General features: G+C 33.1%; 1 protein-coding gene across 1 annotated transcript; it reads right to left on the bottom strand.

Moving 5' to 3' along the window:
• Nucleotides 1–11193: 11193 nt before the first annotated feature.
• Nucleotides 11194–19765, bottom strand: LOC126892699 (uncharacterized). Its single transcript, XM_050662332.1, has 8 exons — nucleotides 19646–19765; nucleotides 19408–19479; nucleotides 12739–14393; nucleotides 12499–12671; nucleotides 12354–12440; nucleotides 12137–12208; nucleotides 12024–12077; nucleotides 11194–11410 (listed from the first exon to the last, which is right to left on the bottom strand). Exons 3-8 carry the CDS (start codon nucleotides 14145–14147, stop codon nucleotides 11217–11219), a joined length of 1989 nt encoding a protein of 662 aa, XP_050518289.1. The 5' UTR covers nucleotides 14148–14393; nucleotides 19408–19479; nucleotides 19646–19765; the 3' UTR covers nucleotides 11194–11216.
• Between the last annotated feature and the right edge of the window lie 261 nt (nucleotides 19766–20026).

The raw sequence follows: 20026 nt of genomic DNA, 5'->3' as shown, positions 1-20026 counted from the left end.
AAGGATCTCGTAGATACGAAGCGCGCGGCTGGTAATTTTGGAATTTAAATAAAACAACAACATAATGCAATTTTTTTATTAAAAGAACTATCACTAAAAAGGAACACAACAATCTTTATTCGTATATAGTTACAATTTTGTTTAACAAAGTTTTTAATTGTTTTAATAGACCGTCTTCAGGGCAGGGTATCCCAAAAAGTCCCCAACTGAACGTTCCTGCTGCTACAACTTTACGTGTGTATTCGCTGTACTTATAATATGTATTGTTTTGAAAAAAGTAAATAAACCCATCCGTGTACCGGAATGCTGATGTTATTTTATTCAGTATTCCGGGGAAGAGATTTAACCGTGGGCCACGGTTTAAGACATCTCCAACTTCATTAAATTCAATGTATGAATTATTATTGTACAATAAATATGTTTGACCGCTGTTTGTTTGAAATAAGGCATTTATTTTGGTTCTCGTAGGTATAGAAGGAAACACAAAACTTTTTTGAAGTTGTAAATTAGGGAAAGATGCGTCGTAATACCGATTATTGCTTACAGTTATTAAGTGCCCCTCGGAATTCTGAAAAACATGTGAAACTTTCGTAAACCTCAACTCTTTATGGAGATAATCGGTAATTAATTCTGGATGCTGTGGAAGACGCATCTCATTTAAATCAAACTTCCATAAATATTTGTCAGACCCAACGTACATGCGATAATTTGGAAACTGTGGAGATGTAGCTAGAAACATGAAATCGGGATAATGAATTAGACAGATGTTTTTTATTGCAGGTGTTGTCGACACATAGACCCTGTTTTGCGAAATTGTTGTTTGCGTAACTGGGGCTGTTGGCATCGAAGAGGGGGCTGCTGTGTGTCCATATAGCATGCTCATTGCCTTTTTATCATCATCACCAAAACTTGTCGCATCTTGTTGATACCAAGGATACATAATAGACGAATCACTATTACTATGTTCTAGTCCTAGGGTATGACCAATTTCATGCATTAGGAGTCAAAAAATTGGCTTCACCATCAGGAGCTCTACCATTACCTGCATACCACCGTTCATTAGCATCAAGATGGATTTCGATACACTCGTTTACGCCAGGATAGTATGCGTGGGCCAATACTTTTCCAGGACCATCGAAATTAAATGGGCATTTAGAGGTTCCTTGACAATTTGCTCGAAAATTATGGCACCACAGTTATAGTAATATCCGGCTTTGAAGAAGGTATTATTACTCGTTTAAACTTTAAATTAGATATTTTCCCCCATCTAACGAAAGCGTCTTCAGCAAGATGTATATAAACGGGATTACTAACAGCTTGAGGAAAATACCAACTTAATGTCGTTTTATTCCACTTCGAATGAATTGCATAGTTATTGTCGCCAACAGAACATCGAGGCTTATTGATCATCATATTCATAGTATCATTATTTAATGTTCCGGTCACCGGAAGATTGTATCTTTCTTGAAATTCAACTAAGGCCATATCTATACTAGAAATAGCATTACTTGATGTATTTAGATATCCAAATCGTTTAAGAAAAGAACTAGCATACTCCAGAGTGCTATTCTCTGCACACACAGATACAGAGAGCAACAATAAGACATGTAAACAGACAAGCATCTCGATTTATACTAAACCCAAAATTTTTTGGTAAAGTTATTTAAGAAAATATTAGAAGTAAAAATCGTTGAAAATAATTAAAATAGATAATTCACATATCGCATAGGAAATAGCGGTTGAAGGTCTAATCGCATTACTATGATTTTTTGGTAAAGTTATTTAAGAAAATATTAGAAGTAAAAATCGTTGAAAATAATTAAAATAAATAATTCACATATCGCATAGGAAATAGCGGTTGAAGGTCTAATCGCATTACTATGCAATTTTTCGTTATCATACCGCATTTGGTTATTGAGCTATATTTCTTATCATGTGCATAGAAAATGTTGGAATTTTTCAAACCAATGACAATGATAAAACTGAATATAATTTTGCACACGCAAACATTCTACAACACGTCATAGGGTGGGGCACGCAACCATATAAATTTCAAAATGCACCTCAGGACGGTCTATTCCATACTGTTAGTGTTCCATACTGTTAGTGTGCGCTCGTTGTGGTTCAACTAGTTTTGAAAGGTAAGTGTTCTCTTAATTATTCTTTATTAAATATTTTCGATGTTTCTTGTTTGATTTTGAATAAAACTTAATGTTTTCTGCTCTGCCATTTATAAAATCTCTTCATTCCAGCTGAGATTTATTATTTCGACATTAAATAATTGTCTAACTGTCGACATTTTGAAAGACAATTATTATTAATTTTTTATTTTCTCGTAATTATTCGTTTTTAAATCTTTTCGGTTTTTCAAGTTTTTGGTCAGCTATTTATAAAATTCCTTCATTCCAGATGAGATTTATTATTTTAGCACCTGATTGTCTACAAAAAGACCTCATACCAGCATTTTGAATGACAATTATTCTTTTTTATTTTTTTGCAATTATTCTTTGTTAAATCTGTTCGGTTTTTCTTGTTTGATTTTTTTTTTAATTAATGTTTTCTGCTCTGCTATTTATCCCTTCATTCCAGATGGGAGTTATTATTTCAACATCTGATTGTCTACAAAAAAGACCTAATGTTAGCATGCTGAATGGCAATTATTCATCATTCTTCGTAATTATTCTTTGTTAAGTCTTTTCGGGTTTTGATTTTGAATACAACTCAATGTTTTTTTGCTTGGTTATTTATAACACTCCTTCATTTCAGATGGATTTAACAAAAATTAATGTGGCATCTTTCGTAGCGAGGAAACCTGTGAAGAAACTGAAGGATCTGCCTATCGACATTCCGGTACCAATTACGGGAGCCCGGATTGTGACGACAAAATTTGGTCAAGCCGTTCTAGTGTTTTTACCTCCAAGAGTGACAGATACCTACAGCCCCGTCATCGAGGAGTTTTCGAGCGGCAAATACTCAATAGTATTTCACGGCCTGGCGGACTGCGGACCGAAGTACCAACCCATGACATCATTTAAAATCATTTAAGTGAAAATACTGAGAGAAAGAGAGGTAAGCATTATGGATATTGTTAAAAAATGTGAAAATTTACTGTTATTCATCAAAAGAGTCAGAAAGATAATTTGTGATAAATTCACGGCTAAAGACAAAGAAATTTGGGTGAAACGCTTAACGAAACAAATCAAAACTTGCAATAAAGTAATAAAAAAACGTAATTTGCCTATAGGTACAATTAGAAAACTGCAAACGCATGTAGGGCTTAAACAGATTATTTTCAATAGACATGTAGGTATGGGGTTAGACAACAAACTAAAACAGAGAGTTAAATGGGAAAATGTAGTTTCCGCGTTTAAGAGTCGAATTAAAACTGGAGTTATAGTTAATTTATGGCATAAGGACTTAGCACATTTCCTAAATGATTGTTATATTATTTTTAAAAATAAAATCAGAAAAATTTTAAAAGCAGATAAAGTTGTTAAAGTTAATGTTTGTTTTTGTGGAGAATTTATTAAAAAATCGGGGGAGGAGGAAATTATAAATTTTAAATATTTTAATACAAAAAATGCTGTACTAGACGTATCTACCGATACAGAGCGGTGGTTTTTTGAGAATGTTAAAGATAAAATAAATCTTAAATTATCCGAGTTTCAGGAAAGGGACTCTGGTTTTGCATTAAATAGAATTGTATCTTTAGAAGTAAATATTAATCGATATTAAATTGGAAATGGTTCATCTTATATTAAACTTCCTGAGGCTATTCAAAAAAAGCGTGCTTGTATTAACGTAAAAAAATTCTGATCAGGCATGTTTTTATTGGGCAATAGTTAGTGCCCTCTATCCAGCTAAAGCAAATAAAGAACTCCCATCCTCATACCCATGGTACAGTACGGTACTAAAAACAGAAGACCTAGAGGCACCAATGCCGTTACATCAAATTTCAAAATTTGAAAAATTAAATAATATATCAGTCAATGTATTTGCTTTAGAATTAATAGAAAATAATGAAAAGTCATTTTTCACAGTATATCCAGCAAGATTAACTAAAACAGTCGTTGCCAAACATGTAAATCTTCTTTTAATTCAAAATCACTATTTTCCTAAATTAAACGATTATGAAGCACCTCCAGTGGATAATGATAATTCTCAGAAATTAAGTACCACTACTGCCACATTACAAATATGTCTAAATTAATTGCTGGTCAATTAAATAAAAGAAAGACCAAATTATTTCTTTGCAATAGATGCTTAAATTATTTTTCAACTGAAGGGAAATTGTTGGAACATGAAAAAATGTGTGCAGATATGAATAATTGTAAAATGTCTTTTCCTAAATATGATGCTGTTAGTTTTAAAAATTATACTTATAAACAAACAACGCCATTTGTCATATATGCAGATTTTGAGTGCATGTTAGAAAAAGTTACAGACCTCCAAACATCCCGTTGTACTAAAAAATATCAAAAACATATTCCGTATAGTGCTGGATACTATGTAAAATGTAGCTATGATGAAAAGTTGTCTTTTTTTAAGAGTTATAGAGGCATTGACTGCATGGAGTGGTTTGCTAATGAATTACCAAATTTAGCTCAAAATATTCATTCGAAAATTAAGAAAATTATACCACTACAGGAAAACCCTTGTACCAGTAAAGCTACAAGGTGTCACATATGCGAAAAATGTTTTTCTCCTACAGATATCATTGTTAAAGACCACGACCATTTTACGGGGGAGTTCAGAAATTTCGCCCACCAAGCATGTAATTTAAATTTTAAAAAATTGTTTGTCGTCCCAGTTATTTTTCACAATATGAGTGGCTACGACAGCCATTTTATAATTTCAGAGTTAAGCAAAAAAGGAGATATTAGTCTACTTCCAGTCAATAAAGAAAAATACATTTCATTTACACTAACGATGCAGTTACTAATATAAAATTTCGATTTATTGATTCATTAAGATTTTTAGGAGCCTCTTTAGATGAATTAGCAGCAACATTAAATAAAAATGACTTTAAAATTTGCAAGCGAGAATTTAGCAGGTTAAGTGACGATAAATTTAAATTAATAACCAAAAAAAGGGGTATTTTGCTATGATTTTATTGATTCTTGGGAAAAATTAAACATTACCGATTTACCTCCAATAGAGGCATTTTATAATAAACTAAACGATACGAATCTTACAGATGAGAAGTATGCTCATGCTAAAATAGTTTGGGATACCTTTAACATTGAAAGTTTAGGTCAATATTCAGATTTGTACTTAAAGACCGATATTTTGCTTTTAGCAGATGTTTTTGAAACTTTCCGCAAAAAATGTTTTATAACTTATGGGTTAGATCCAGCCTGGTACTACACAATGCCCGGTTATTCTTGGGATTGTATGTTGAAATACGTGGGGTGTAACCTCGAGTTATTGCGTGACGTTGACATGATACTGTTTATGGAGAAAGCAATTCGTGGAGGAATTTCAGTATGTAGCGGTAGAATGTCGGAGGCCAATAATAAGTACATGCCTACATATGACCCCACACAGCCCTCAAAATACTTAATGTATTTTGATGTCAATAATTTATATGGGTGGGCTATGGGAGAACCCTTACCCTACGGAGGGTTCGAATGGATGGATGCCAAAGGCATTGATGTTATGTCTGTACCAGATGACTCTCCCGTAGGGTACATGTTACAAGTTGACTTGGACTATCCTCGCAAATTACATGATCTGCACTCCGATTTTCCATTCGCTGCCGAACACCGCAAACCTTTGGGTTCAAATCATACTAAACTAATGACAACACTTTATAATAAAAAAGAATATATCGTTCATTATAGAAATTTAAAACAAATGCTGGCTAATGGGTTAGTTTTAAAAAAGATTCATAAAATTTTGAAATTTAAGCAGTCTGCGTGGCTGCGACCCTACATAGAATTAAATACTCGACTTAGAGCTGCAGCTACGAACGATTTTGGAAGAAATTTATACAAATTGGCCAATAATAGTGTATTTGGAAAGACTATGGAGAATATAAGGAAAAAGAATAGTAAAACTAGTCAGATCATGGAATGGGCGATATGGTGCTAAAAATTTAATTTCTAGTGCCCGGTTTCATAGCAGAAAGATATTTAATGAAAATTTAGTAGCTATAGAACTGATTAAATCAGATCTAGTTTTTAATAAACCCTTATACATTGGCATGACTGTTTTAGATATATCAAAATTATGTATGTACCAATTTCATTACGACTATATGCTTCCAAAATTGGGCGCAGATAAATGTAATTTAATGTATATGGATACCGATAGCTTTATTTATGAACTGTACTGTCATGATGCATATGAAGAAGTAATAAAACAAGATCTATCAAAATTTGATACATCCGATTACGCTGTAGATAATATCTATAATATTCCTCGCGTAAATAAAAAAGTTTTAGGAGTAATGAAGGATGAAAATAAAGGAGAAATTATGACAAAATTTGTGGGATTACGATCAAAAATGTATACTTCTAAAGTTCAATCTGGTCGAATCACTAAAAAAGCAAAAGGGACTAAATATAATATAGTAAAAAATGTTATAAAATTCGATGATTATGTAAACTGTTTAAATGATTTTAAGGAACAAACTGCTACTCAACACTCCATTCGGTCATATAGCCATAACGTCTATAGTATAGAACAAACAAAAATTGCGCTAAGCCCTTATGACGATAAAAGATATTTAATTCCAAATAGTTTTAGAACCCTACCATTGGGGCATTACAGTATTTTAGAATAGATTTTTTTTATAGATGAATGTTCCATCATTGGCCGACCTGTCATATCAAAACAATCTGTGAAACAACAGTATCAGCATCATATTTCATTGAGCAGTCCCCCTTGCCGTGGAACGTAACAAAAATAATTTTAAAAAAATTTCCTTTATATAAATGGGAAGCGATGATAAGCAGTGCTAAAAATGATTCTATTCCTTCATATCAAGGAATAGAATTCATTGCTTGCTCTAAACACATACCGGCACATTTAAGAAATGTCGTATTAGGAAAGTCAGATTGGGGGAATATATTTGAAGATGAACACTCCAGTTATTGTGTATGGGTTAGTGGATATTATCTTCAGCAGCATCGCCTAAACGTGTGCAAATCATGTTTTTTTGCATTCAAAAATGCCCATGAGAGCTTAAATAAATTTTTACTGGTGCGTTACGATCATACTCACGAAGTTTATGATGCTGATGAGATCGTTGAATGCGTATATCAGCAACCATATTATTGGTGCAATAGTTGCTTTACACACGTTTTATTTGATTTAAAAGATTACGAGTCTTGCGTTAATGCATTACATGAAATGCCTAGAAATAACAGGTTTGATGATTCTGAACCAGAAGTCTGAAGTAGGCAGTAATATTGATTCTTTTGAGACGAATGATAGTGTCGAATATCCATAAGCTACTATCTCTCTTTCTCTCTTTTATATTATAAAAAATAAGTGTATATATATATATACATGTTTTTCTTTCTCTCTTTTAATAAAGATATATGTAGACATTTTTATTTGTTGTATTATGAACACTTCCCTCATATTATCATCACATCATAATAAAAATCTTATACTTTTTATGATAAAACGTTACGTTTTATGTGAATCTTATATGTTTTACGATAAAACGTCACGTTTTATGTGAAATAAAACTCCAAATTTGCAATTTTTATCATTTATTTAAATCATTAATTACCTTAATTTTATAAAAATAAATGAACTCCCTACGAGCATTATTTGTCATATCATCTGACATTATAGAACAAAACGCATACAATATTTGCAAGGGGTTTAAACTATCTACAGCATTTTTACAAAAATCTAAAACATTATAATAATATTCACAAAAGTTCAAATTTTCTAACAACTGCATACGAGGCGATATCACACTGGTGTTAAGTTCAACAATTTGCTTCACTTCTTCTTCATCCATATAGTACTCCACACCATGCTTCTTAACAATAATGAATTTACAATCATCGTAAACTATCGGGGTAACAGTGCAGTATTCTTCGCATGGAAAAGTTGGGTGCATGAGGTCATCAGTTGATTGGAAAAAATCAATTAGTTGTTGTGTGATGATTGAAATAAAGGAATACCATTCGTATGCGCTGAGTGATATTCTGGTAGGTTTATATTGTTGAGATAAAATCACTGCAGGCGAAAATGATCTTGCAGGGATTATACCACATTGTACTTCATAGCCCGATAACGTGTATTTTGTTGCAAGCAGGTAGAAAACTTCTGATTTGGCGGCAGCCTCATAATTTTCCAAAGCTCTATCTAATTCTTGATTATAGTCTTCGCTGTTAGGCATATCGATGCTAAATTCACAACCACCAGAAGAATACCCACTATCTTGAGAGCCACCTGAAGAATACCCACTATCTTGAGAGCTCATGTTCACTTTTACTGACATTGATACTGAAGCATGAGTTCTTTTATATTCCCCTACTCCTTGTGGTAATAACAACCTCTTTGCAAAAAATGTATTGCTACGCGGCGGATTAAAAGATAGATCCTCCTAAACTACGTCATTAACGTTAATCCAGCTGTTATGTTTGCTGTCCATACTGAGCCATTTCACGTACATCTTATTGCCTTTTCGTCTAAGTACTTTTTCAACCAAGTAAATGTCAGGGCTTAATGTTTTCTGTAATTCTTCTTCGTAAAACCCTCCGCTAATCGGTATACCTTGCATGTCTTCGAGCAAATACGTTATAGGATTTGTTATCTTAACTTTTAAAATTTTAAATAATTCCGTTGTCCAATTGGGCGTGTAGGCCTTTTCAAATAAATGTTTTGTCTTTGAGACACGCACAATGTCACCAATTTTATATTTTCTTGGGCCAGCAATTTTTAAATGACTATAACTCTTGTTTAAAATAGCTTTTTCGTTGGATTTGTTGACCTGAGATGGTTTGTATCCCGTTTTACTGTGCCTTCTATTGTTGTATTCCTCGGTAATTACAGGTAGAGCTTCTAACCATTTGTATGATCCATGTAAACTGAAATACTTGTACAACTTTGCTTTTAACGTTCTAATGACTCTTTCACAAATGGCGGCTTTTTTAATCGTGTAAGTGCTGTAATGATTAATGTCGTGTTTTTTCATTAAATTTTGAAATTTTCTGTTGTAAAATTCTGTTCCCTGATCGGATTGGAGGTTCTTCGGAAGTCGTCGAGTATGGGTGAGAATATCCGAAAATGCTTGAGTAATTTCCTCGCCAGTCTTGGTCTTTAGAGGGCGTGTCCACACATATTTTGAAAAACAATCAATTACGACTAGTATTAGTTTATAATTTTTATTTTGGTGTGCGTAAGGACGCATTTCGGCCAAATCCATTTGCCACAAGTCATCGATTCCGTTTATTATTGTTCGTCGACGAGGATAGTTTTTTCGTGCTGGTTTATGCAATTCGTTCACCACCTGTTCCTTTTCTGTAGACATTTTCTTATTAACGACTTCCAGCATCTACATCTACAACATGTGTGCGCAATAGATCAATATTATGTACTATACCCTGTAATGTTTGCTCCACTTGTTTTAACCTCTGTTCCATCTTCATATCGTGCATCGTATGGTTTGCTAAGGCGATGGAACACATCGGCTCAGGTCTGTACCTGCGTAAGAAACCAAGAGGCGGATTCGGTTTGTATCTGAAAAAAAACTTCCAATAAAGCTACCCAATCGTCCGCTGTACGACTTAGAGATTGCGCATTACGCGAAAACACTTAAAATACCACATTTTCGAGGTGTTTTCATGAATGACACTCTGCCTAGACACGGTCCTCGAAAACGTGAATGCGCAATAGTTAATCTAGATGCATCAACACACAACGGAACACATTGGGTAGCATATAGAAAGATAAACAACGACGTAGAGTATTTCGATTCATTTGTAAATTTGAAGCCGACCAAAGAACTTGTTAAATATCTAGGTGCACAAACAAAAATTTTCTATAATAACCATCAGTATCAAACCTACAATCAAATCATTTGTGGACATTTATGCTTAAAGTTTTTATATAATGGAGCGTATTAAAGGCATGGAACTGCTTATAGACCATATGTTTCACAAAAAACGTTTTGAAGAATTCAGTGAAGAACTAAAATTAATACCGCTAGATTATATTATACGAACTGTAGAACCTAGAGAATATATATATATATATATATATATATATATATATATATATATATATATATATATATATATATATATATATATATATATATATAGACGTACACACCGGCCATGTGAGTCCCATTTTGCCATATGCTGCGCACCGTCCGAGACCCGTTTTGACCATGCGAGACCCTTCAGCGGGACTCGCATGGTTTTATCGTGTATATCGGTTGCAGAAGGTCCAACTTATCCAAAAAAACTGATCAACAAAAAATTTTTTTTGGACTCGGAAGTCTGTTTGCTATCGCAAAATATATGGAATTTAGTTCATAGAAACGCATCATAGGCGGCGCACAGGTAGACTGTATGTAAGCTGTATGTCCATCCGAGACCCAGATTGATCAAACATTATATGCGAGACCCAAAACCCGGCAACATTGCTTTGTTATAATTTACTAAAGGAATTTCATTTGAACTTTATTTTAGCCAGGGCCGCGATTCAAAAAGAACGACTGTCCGCCATATTTAAAGACGGCGTAAATCGTGTAGCCGAGAAGCAGAATCGCGGGACTGATATATTTTGTCAGAAGGCTACTTTTCACCAGATTATTGATTACGTATTGGTTGTATTCGGTGGGATTTTGTATTGGATTAAAGAAGGGCTCCCGCCATTCTTTAATACCGCTAAGTTGGAAAAAAAAACGTTTGTGCGATGAAAAAATTTAAAGTTGTATGTATTTTTTAATCCACATTATAAAAAGATAATAAAATACAAGTCCAAAAAATGTTTTAGGGGTGGACAACCCTTATCATCTAGGGGGATAAAAATCGGTCGAACCGTTTCAGAGGAGTTTGGGAACGTACTTTATGACACAAGAATTTTATATAATATAAGATACTATTTTATTAATCATATTTTTGTTAAGAATCTGATTTGCTAGATTAAATGAATTTTTACCGAAAAATATATATCAAACGAAATCGAATTAAAACACAAATGTTTAAAAACACGTTATTTAATAAAAAACTTCACAAAAACTACACTCTGTAAGAATTGTAAACAAACGTTTTAATTTTTACCCAATCAATTGATTGAAAGTTTTCTCCAGCTTTATTTTTTTTTAATTTCTGTACGTCTGCTTTTTTCGGAACCCTTTTTTCTTTTATGAATCTTGTAAAGTATTTAAGCATAGTTTGTTTGTCCTTTTCGGTCCATCGGTGCCTTGCAATCGCTAAAAAAAGTTAATACATAAATAGTTATTTATGATATAAGTGTTAAAATTACACGTTTAAGGCACGCATGTGAAAGTTTGCAGAATGAGCTATAGCAAGTTCTGCAATTCACATGAGTGCCTTAAAAATGTACTTTTTAACACGCATATCATACAATATTTTTTCTACAAACGTAATTACAGAACAATATCTACAAAAACTTTTACTTGAACTTGACTGACATTCCATTTTTTATATTTTTTGACATTACATCAAAATTGTCTATATTCAATACGAACTGCAGTGCCTTAAAAATATTTTAAAGCACTAGTGCCTTAAAGTAGCATTTTTAACGCACGCATGGAGTGCAAAAAATTGCATTTTTAACACGGTTGTAGAAAAAAAATAATACTTAAAAATTGTAACAAAAAATATGCCGTAAATTAGTTATAAAATTTGGAAAGCATTTTTAATTTTAACAAAAACAGGTAATTGTCCGTTTACAAATAAAATTATTATATTAAAGTTTTTTACGAATAAATATTTTTTAAATCCTATTAGGTAATAAATGTATTATTAAATTAAAACAATTGTATTACGAGTAGCAGAGTAATAGTTATCTAAAGAAATTACCATTTGAAGTGCTTTCGGTTTTTTCAGTAGTTGGCACCTCCTTTCTTTTTGTAACTAAAAAAATCAAATAATACATGCATTTTTTCGATATACTCTTATTAAAACTGCTTTACCTTTATTATTTTGCATTGGATGCGTCATTTCATCGGTAAATAACTTTCTTTTACCCTTCGACGAAACTTTTTCTGCAAATTAATAATAATTAGTTATTTGTTACTTTTAAGTAGAAAACTGCTTTTAAGAGTTAGGAGCTACTCATCTTTTTTTTTCATTTATAACATTTATTGTAATGATTTTTTAAGACTTCGTTTATAATAATCTTTTACCTACCATTTTTATTAGCTTGTTCAATCTTTTCGTCGGTTACATCGCTAAAATTACTTTTAGGACTCCAAGAATGAGTAGGCTCTGTTAATTCTAAAAAATGGATTATTAAACTTTTAGGCAATTACCAATGCGAGTACACTAATTCTACCTTTTTCATTTATTTCATTTACTTCTGTTTCTATGTTTTCAATTTCCAAGTAGTCATTTTCTTCTATATTGATATCGTCTAAGCTCTTTCCTTTGTAAATATTAACATCACCTTTATTCAAAGCGATCATTAGTTTGGCTATTTTTGCAGTCTGGTATAGATCTTGAGGAAGTCTAAAAAATATTACAACTATTAATTATGCTAATATAATAATAAACCACTTTAACAAGATTGGCTTACCTATACCATTCTTCATGGGTTTTTTTTGTATGGCCCATAAAAATGGCTAATTGTTCCATGTCAGTATTATTAATGTCCATAATCTGTAAAATTGTTGCAGTCTGTTTTCGAAATTTGGTAGAAGTTAGAGAGTTGGGATCCTTTGCCCCACAGTTTTGTGCAAATTGTTTAATTACACTTGTTCCATGAAACCAACCTTTCGACGAATTTGGATTTGCAAATATGTATTTATTATCTTCTGGAATTAATTTTATTTTTTCCCTTATTTTAATCATCAGCTCAATTTTCTCGTTTAAAAAAGGAGACATTAAAATAGCTACAGGTTTGCTACCTTTTCCACCTGTAATAATTCTTCTAAAGTTTCTACACAATAGTTTTTCTGAAACAGTTAAACTTTCAGCAATTTCTTTTTGAACACTGGGCTCCGCAAATGATCTTTTGTAAGTAGAAATTTCAAGGTATTGAATCTCACCGATGCGGTTTCTATTTAGTATTAAAAGAAGGGCCATTATTCCTTTTGCTAAGGTTTTATATAAAGGAAGTAAATCATTTTTGTCATTTTGTTTCCCCTCCTTTTCTAAAAGTTTGTTTAATTTTTTGGCACTGTCTTCAAACTGATTTTTGACAAAATTATTAAACTTAATTACGTCACTTGTCACCGGAAGTATTTGGGGTTTTTCCCATTGCTGTTCTTTCATTGTTTTAAGGGCTAATGAAGAAATTTCATTGGCCCAACTGGTCTCTAATAATGTTTTTAAATCTCGAATGCTTTTTTTTTCCTCATTAGGGTTTTTAAAGGTAAATAATGGGGATTTTTTTAAAATCATTCGATTAATTATATCGCATACTTGTTTTAAAGTGGTACCCATATGAAGTGCTAATGATGAAGATTTAAAGCTTTTATCGGCATTACTAAATCCCGAAATTACTTTTGTGGCCGTAACTAAATCGTCAAATAATTCTGGTTTCATAGCATCAATTAGGTTCTGAACAGGTGTGAACTCTCTAAGAGCAATCAAAAGTCTTGCTAATTCTCTCATTTTGTTGGACGTTACTGTTACAATTTGCTTTCTTTTATGTTTTTTAAGATGATTTTCCCCGAATAAACATATTAAAATATCATTTTTTGCGGTGGCGCTTATTTTATCTGCTTTCATAATGCAAAATACCTCTTTCTTTAATCTTGACTGTGATAAAAAACTGTTTTGGCAGCGAGAAGCCGCTAAAAATGTTTGGGATTGAGTTAAGGCATTTAGTCGCCCACACTTTGTACCAGTGTGTTTTTCTTGGCATTTTTTAGCATGCTTATAGAAAAAAAAATTTTTGTACACCCCAGAACAGTTTTCGCAAACAACAAAATGGTCAAAGTCTAATGCTTGGGCTTCCGTGGGCCTTCGAACAGCCACCATTTTTTTTTCTTCTCTAAACAAATGAAAATTTCCTTCCTTGCGTAAAGAATCCCATAAGGTTTTCCTTTCATTAGATCCTTTTGGAAAAGATAAAATCTTTTTTACTCGACTTTCGTCAGCATGATTTCTTTCCAAATGTCTTGCAAAATGACTCACTTCTACGAAACAAATTGGACAGAAATTCTTTCTATCCCAAACTCTGTTTTTTCTATGTGAAAGGGCAACAATGGAATTATTAGTTTCGATCTAAAAAAATTAAAAGTAAGACTGTAAAAAAGTACATTTTAAAACTAAATTTAAACAATTTAAATTAATTAAAAAATTACAAGGGACAGGCCCGCGCCAAACACACTTGGCGCCCTTGTGCATTAAATTACTGTGCGCCTTCACCTATTAGGCCAGGGTAGATCCTGTTTCGAGATAAAAAAAAATTTAACAGCATTATGCATACTTTATTTTGTAATTATTCGTTTAAGTACTTGAAGGGAAGTGGATCGGGAGGAAAAAAAAATTGAATGGGGGTTGGTGGGGGTGGTTTATAGGGGTGAAAAATTTGCCTTGCGATTTCCGGCTTAGGTTCGCAATTTTTCTAATAACATTGAACGTAAAAGTTGTAGATATTAAAAAAACAAACAACTTTTGTTCTATGTATTTTTCAACATAACCTCAAAATTTACGAGAAAAATGCCAAACACCACTTTTTCATGTTCTTCGGTGTAACTTTAACAAAAATTATTTAAATTTAACCAAATTCCGGGAAATATACCTTTTTGCATCTAATATTTTTTTTTATTTTTTTTAATGGCGGATATTGAACGGTTTCCGAGAAATTTCAATCGAAAAATTTGGTAGCTCAAATTGAGCTTTTTAACTTTTGTAGGTGGGCATTATCTTCGTTGAAATGTGTACTTTCGAATGAAAAAAAAGGTCACCTTAAGAAAGAATTTTTTTGAAAATCGCAAAAAAACCGAAAAAACCGGTTTTTAGGTTATAGAATTTAAGTGATCGTTATAATTTTAAAGTTATTTACTTAAATTTCGGTTCAAACTTTGTAAACATAGTTATTTATAAACAGTTTTCAATTATTTAAACACGATCAGTTAATAAAACTATTGTTTTAACAATATTTTTGCATACAATTTTTTTGCAAAATTGACATGTTTGCTTGGAAAATTTTTTTTTGTATTTAAAAAAACAAATCGAAAGTATTACATATATGCAATTTTATTAAAAAGGCGATAGCTTTTGAGTAAAAATTCTTTGAAAATTTTAAAAAGTGGTAGACTAGTATAACTTTAGGTTTTTATGTGTTCAGGACCGTAGAAATAAAAAAGAACGTAATTTTAATTTTTTTTATTCAAAATTTTGTACAGATGTTTTAATTACAAAATTAAAAATGAAAACTTGTTACACGTGCACTTTACAAAAAAAATTTGATCAATTTATTTGTGCCTACTTCTTTTTGGAACTGGTTCATTAAAATTTTCAACGAATTTTTACTCAAAATCTATCGCCTTTTTCATAAAATTGCATAGAGTACTTTCGATTTGTTTTTTTTTAAATACAAAAAAAAATTCCAAGCAAAAATGTCAATTTTGCAAAAAAAATTTTATGCAAAAATATTGTTTAAACAATAGTTTTATTAACTGAACGTGTTTAAATAATTGAAAACTGTTTATAAATAATAACTTAAAATTATTATAAATAATGTTAACAAATATGTTTTACAAAGTTTGAACCGAAATTTAAATAAATAAAAAAATGAATAACCACTTTCAATTTCGTTGCAAAACGAAAATACAGCCGAACCATATCCTAGTCCAATCAGAGAGTGCTGCAAGCACCTCTACCGGTTTCGAAACTTATTAGTCTCTCATCAGGAGGCACATATGCTGCTCTCCCCGATCCAACCAAAACAAACCCCAGCGTGCACTCCCGAATTGCAACGAACGAAATGGCATAGATGCCCTAGCGGCAACTGCTAGCAAAAAGACGTAAGTTTTCACTCTAATGGCATATAGAATATCCCACCAGAATGAAAACAATGGGAACCTTCTCTGGTTACACCTCCGAGGCTTCTACAATTTGCAAGCCATACGGATGCTGAGACTAAGGAAGATGAGGGAATTCTACAATTTACAATTCACGTCCCATCTGCTCAGCACGGTAAAGTTCCAACGAGAATGGTTCCCTTCGTACTCCAACAGAGTAAATGTAAATCAAAAATGAATAACCACTTTCGTTGCAATTCGGGAGTGCACGCTGGGGTTTGTTTTGGTTGGATCGGGGAGAGCAGCATATGTGCCTCCTGATGAGAGACTAATAAGTTTCGAAACCGGTAGAGGTGCTTGCAGCACTCTCTGATTGGACTAGGATATGGTTCGGCTGTATTTTCGTTTTGCAACGAAATTGAAAGTGGTTATTCATTTTTGATTTACATTTACTCTGTTGGAGTACGAAGGGAACCATTCTCGTTGGAACTTTACCGTGCTGAGCAGATGGGACGTGAATTGTAAATTGTAGAATTCCCTCATCTTCCTTAGTCTCAGCATCCGTATGGCTTGCAAATTGTAGAAGCCTCGGAGGTGTAACCAGAGAAGGTTCCCATTGTTTTCATTCTGGTGGGATATTCTATATGCCATTAGAGTGAAAACTTACGTCTTTTTGCTAGCAGTTGCCGCTAGGGCATCTATGCCATTTCGTTCGTTGCAATTCGGGAGTGCACGCTGGGGTTTGTTTTGGTTGGATCGGGGAGAGCAGCATATGTGCCTCCTGATGAGAGACTAATAAGTTTCGAAACCGGTAGAGGTGCTTGCAGCACTCTCTGATTGGACTAGGATATGGTTCGGCTGTATTTTCGTTTTGCAACGAAATTGAAAGTGGTTATTCATTTTTGATTTACATTTACTGTGTTGAAGTACGAAGGGAACCATTCTCGTTGGAACTTTACCGTGCTGAGCAGATGGGACGTGAATTGTAAATTGTAGAATTCCCTCATCTTCCTTAGTCTCAGCATCCGTATGGCTTGCAAATTGTAGAAGCCTCGGAGGTGTAACCAGAGAAGGTTCCCATTGTTTTCATTCTGGTGGGATATTCTATATGCCATTAGAGTGAAAACTTACGTCTTTTTGCTAGCAGTTGCCGCTAGGGCATCTATGCCATTTCGTTCGTTGCAATTCGGGAGTGCACGCTGGGGTTTGTTTTGGTTGGATCGGGGAGAGCAGCATATGTGCCTCCTGATGAGAGACTAATAAGTTTCGAAACCGGTAGAGGTGCTTGCAGCACTCTCTGATTGGACTAGGATATGGTTCGGCTGTATTTTCGTTTTGCAACGAAATTGAAAGTGGTTATTCATTTTTGATTTACATTTACTCTGTTGGAGTACGAAGGGAACCATTCTCGTTGGAACTTTACCGTGCTGAGCAGATGGGACGTGAATTGTAAATTGTAGAATTCCCTCATCTTCCTTAGTCTCAGCATCCGTATGGCTGGCAAATTGTAGAAGCCTCGGAGGTGTAACCAGAGAAGGTTCCCATTGTTTTCATTCTGGTGGGATATTCTATATGCCATTAGAGTGAAAACTTACGTCTTTTTAAATAAATAACTTCAAAATTATAACGATCACTGAAATTCTATAACCTAAAAACCGTTTTTTTTCGGATTTTTGCGATTTCCAAAAAAATTCTCTCTTAAGGTGCCCTTTTTTTTCATTTGAAAGTACACGTTTCATCGAAGATAATGCCTACCTACAAAAGTCAAAAAGCTCAATTTGAGCTACCAAATTTTTCGATTGAATGTATAGTGTCATTTTATGAAAAAGTGAAATTTCTCGGAAACCGTTCGATATTCGCCATTAAAAAATTTTAAAAAAATATTAGATGCAAAAAGGTATATTTCCACCAAATTTGCTTAAATTTAAATAATTTTTGTTAAAGTTACACCGAAAAACATAAAAAAGTGGTTTTTGGCGTTTTTCTAGTAAATTTTGAGGTTATGTTGAAAAATACATAGAACAAAAGTTGTTTGATTTTTTAATACCTACAACTTTTACGTTCAATATTATTAGAAAAAATGCGAACCTAAGCCGGAAATTGCAAGGCAAATTTTCCACCCCTATAAACCACCCCCACCGACCCCCATTCAAAATTTGTTTCTTACCGATCCACTTCCCCTCAAGTACTTAAACGAATAATTACAAAATAAAGTACGCATAATGCTGTTAAAATTTTTTTAGAATTGTGACTATTTTGAGAGGATCTACCTTGGCCTATATACCGCTTTTCACAAAATTTTAACTATGCACGTTTAAGAACGACAATCATAAATAACAGGTAAATGACGCTGGCCTATTGCTGGGCTCTGGGTTCATAATCCATAATCCGCCCTTCTGGCTAGTGGGAACAATGGTTAAGCATGCTGTCCTTGACTATTGAAGGAGGACAAAGATGTTTTCGTGCATAAACGTAAATTATGTATTTAACCTTTAACTACACGCGCTGGCGTATTTTGTACGCCAGATATAAGAATTCTACTGCACATATATTAAAAAATTTAATTTTTGACCTTGTTTATCTATCTAACCTGTCACTGGAATGTGATTTACAATTTGGTTTTAGTTTCGTTATAATCGGCGTTCTGAGAAGATCATAATTTAAAGTTTGTTGGTGGACAATAATAGGTGGACAGTAATTTGTTGTTTCCGGTGGTGGTCAATATACACCACGATTATAATAATCTAAGTAGTAATATAAGTACATATTTTAATTGTTTTTTAGTCATTATGGCACAAAATATATTTTTCTTTATAAACAATACTTTTTCTCCTGTAAAAAAAGCACATTTAAAAAAAAATTATTAGTAATTTTATTTATCATGGAATCCAGTTATTCCATGATTCCAGTTATAAATCCCAATTGGCTTACTGAGAAGGAACTCCAAGTATTCACTGATGCCGAATAATGTTTATAACAAACAACTAAATGTATTTCTTCAAAAAAAAAATAAACAAATCCGCTGTTTTTAAGTGTATTTTCTTGTGGCGTATAAAGTACGCCACGCGTGTAGTTATGTTATAACTTGATGCGCGTGTAGTTAAAGGTTAAGATAGTTCTTGCGCTTTTTGTTATTTAGCCAAAAACCCGGAGCGCCTTTTCATAAATATATATCACTTATATATTATATCACGTATGGACAGAGCGGCCCTGACAAGGGATTCCCAATGACTGCTAATAATTATTAACCTAATAATTCTTTAACTTACGTTAGAAATATGGGGCTTTTCCGAGGGTTCGTCCTTTGTTAAAGTTGATTCAGGGCAAGTTACGTTTATGGTCTAAAATTAATAACACACAATCAGTAATGTCTATAAATAAATAAAGAATTACATTGAGCAATATCTTTTAAAATAAGTATCTACTTGTCATTTTGTATTTTACTTAAAATAAGGATTTATCCAATACTTTTTTGAACTGATTAAATATGTCGTATTAAAAAATTACCTTAAAAATTGGAATAATAGTTTCCTCTTCCCCTCCCTCAGACTCTATTTCCGTTTCGGGTACATATGAGGATGTGTCACGTGACTCGCTAAAGTCTTCATTGTCTTCATAGTCTCTATGGTCAGTAGTGTTGCCAGGTCCGATTTGTTTTTAATCGGTACATAAGCAAAAACAAATCGGGATTTAGGGTTGTAGATCGGGACAAATAAACATCACAAGCCCAGTAAATGACCGTTTTGGAGTGTAATTTTCGGAGTCAACTTCGAATTGCATGAAAATCTGGTTTTAGGTTCTACTTACTGTCTACTTCAAATTTGAACTTGTACCGTTGGTTGCTTTTACTTGGGGGGTGACAGTTACCCCTTCTCGGGGGTAAAAAAA

The sequence above is a fragment of the Diabrotica virgifera genome, chromosome 9 (assembly GCF_917563875.1).
Source record: "Diabrotica virgifera virgifera chromosome 9, PGI_DIABVI_V3a".
Lineage (NCBI taxonomy): Eukaryota > Metazoa > Arthropoda > Insecta > Coleoptera > Chrysomelidae > Diabrotica > Diabrotica virgifera.
The sequence above is the reverse complement of the archived record's forward strand: the minus strand, read 5'-3'. Positions and strand labels throughout refer to the sequence as shown.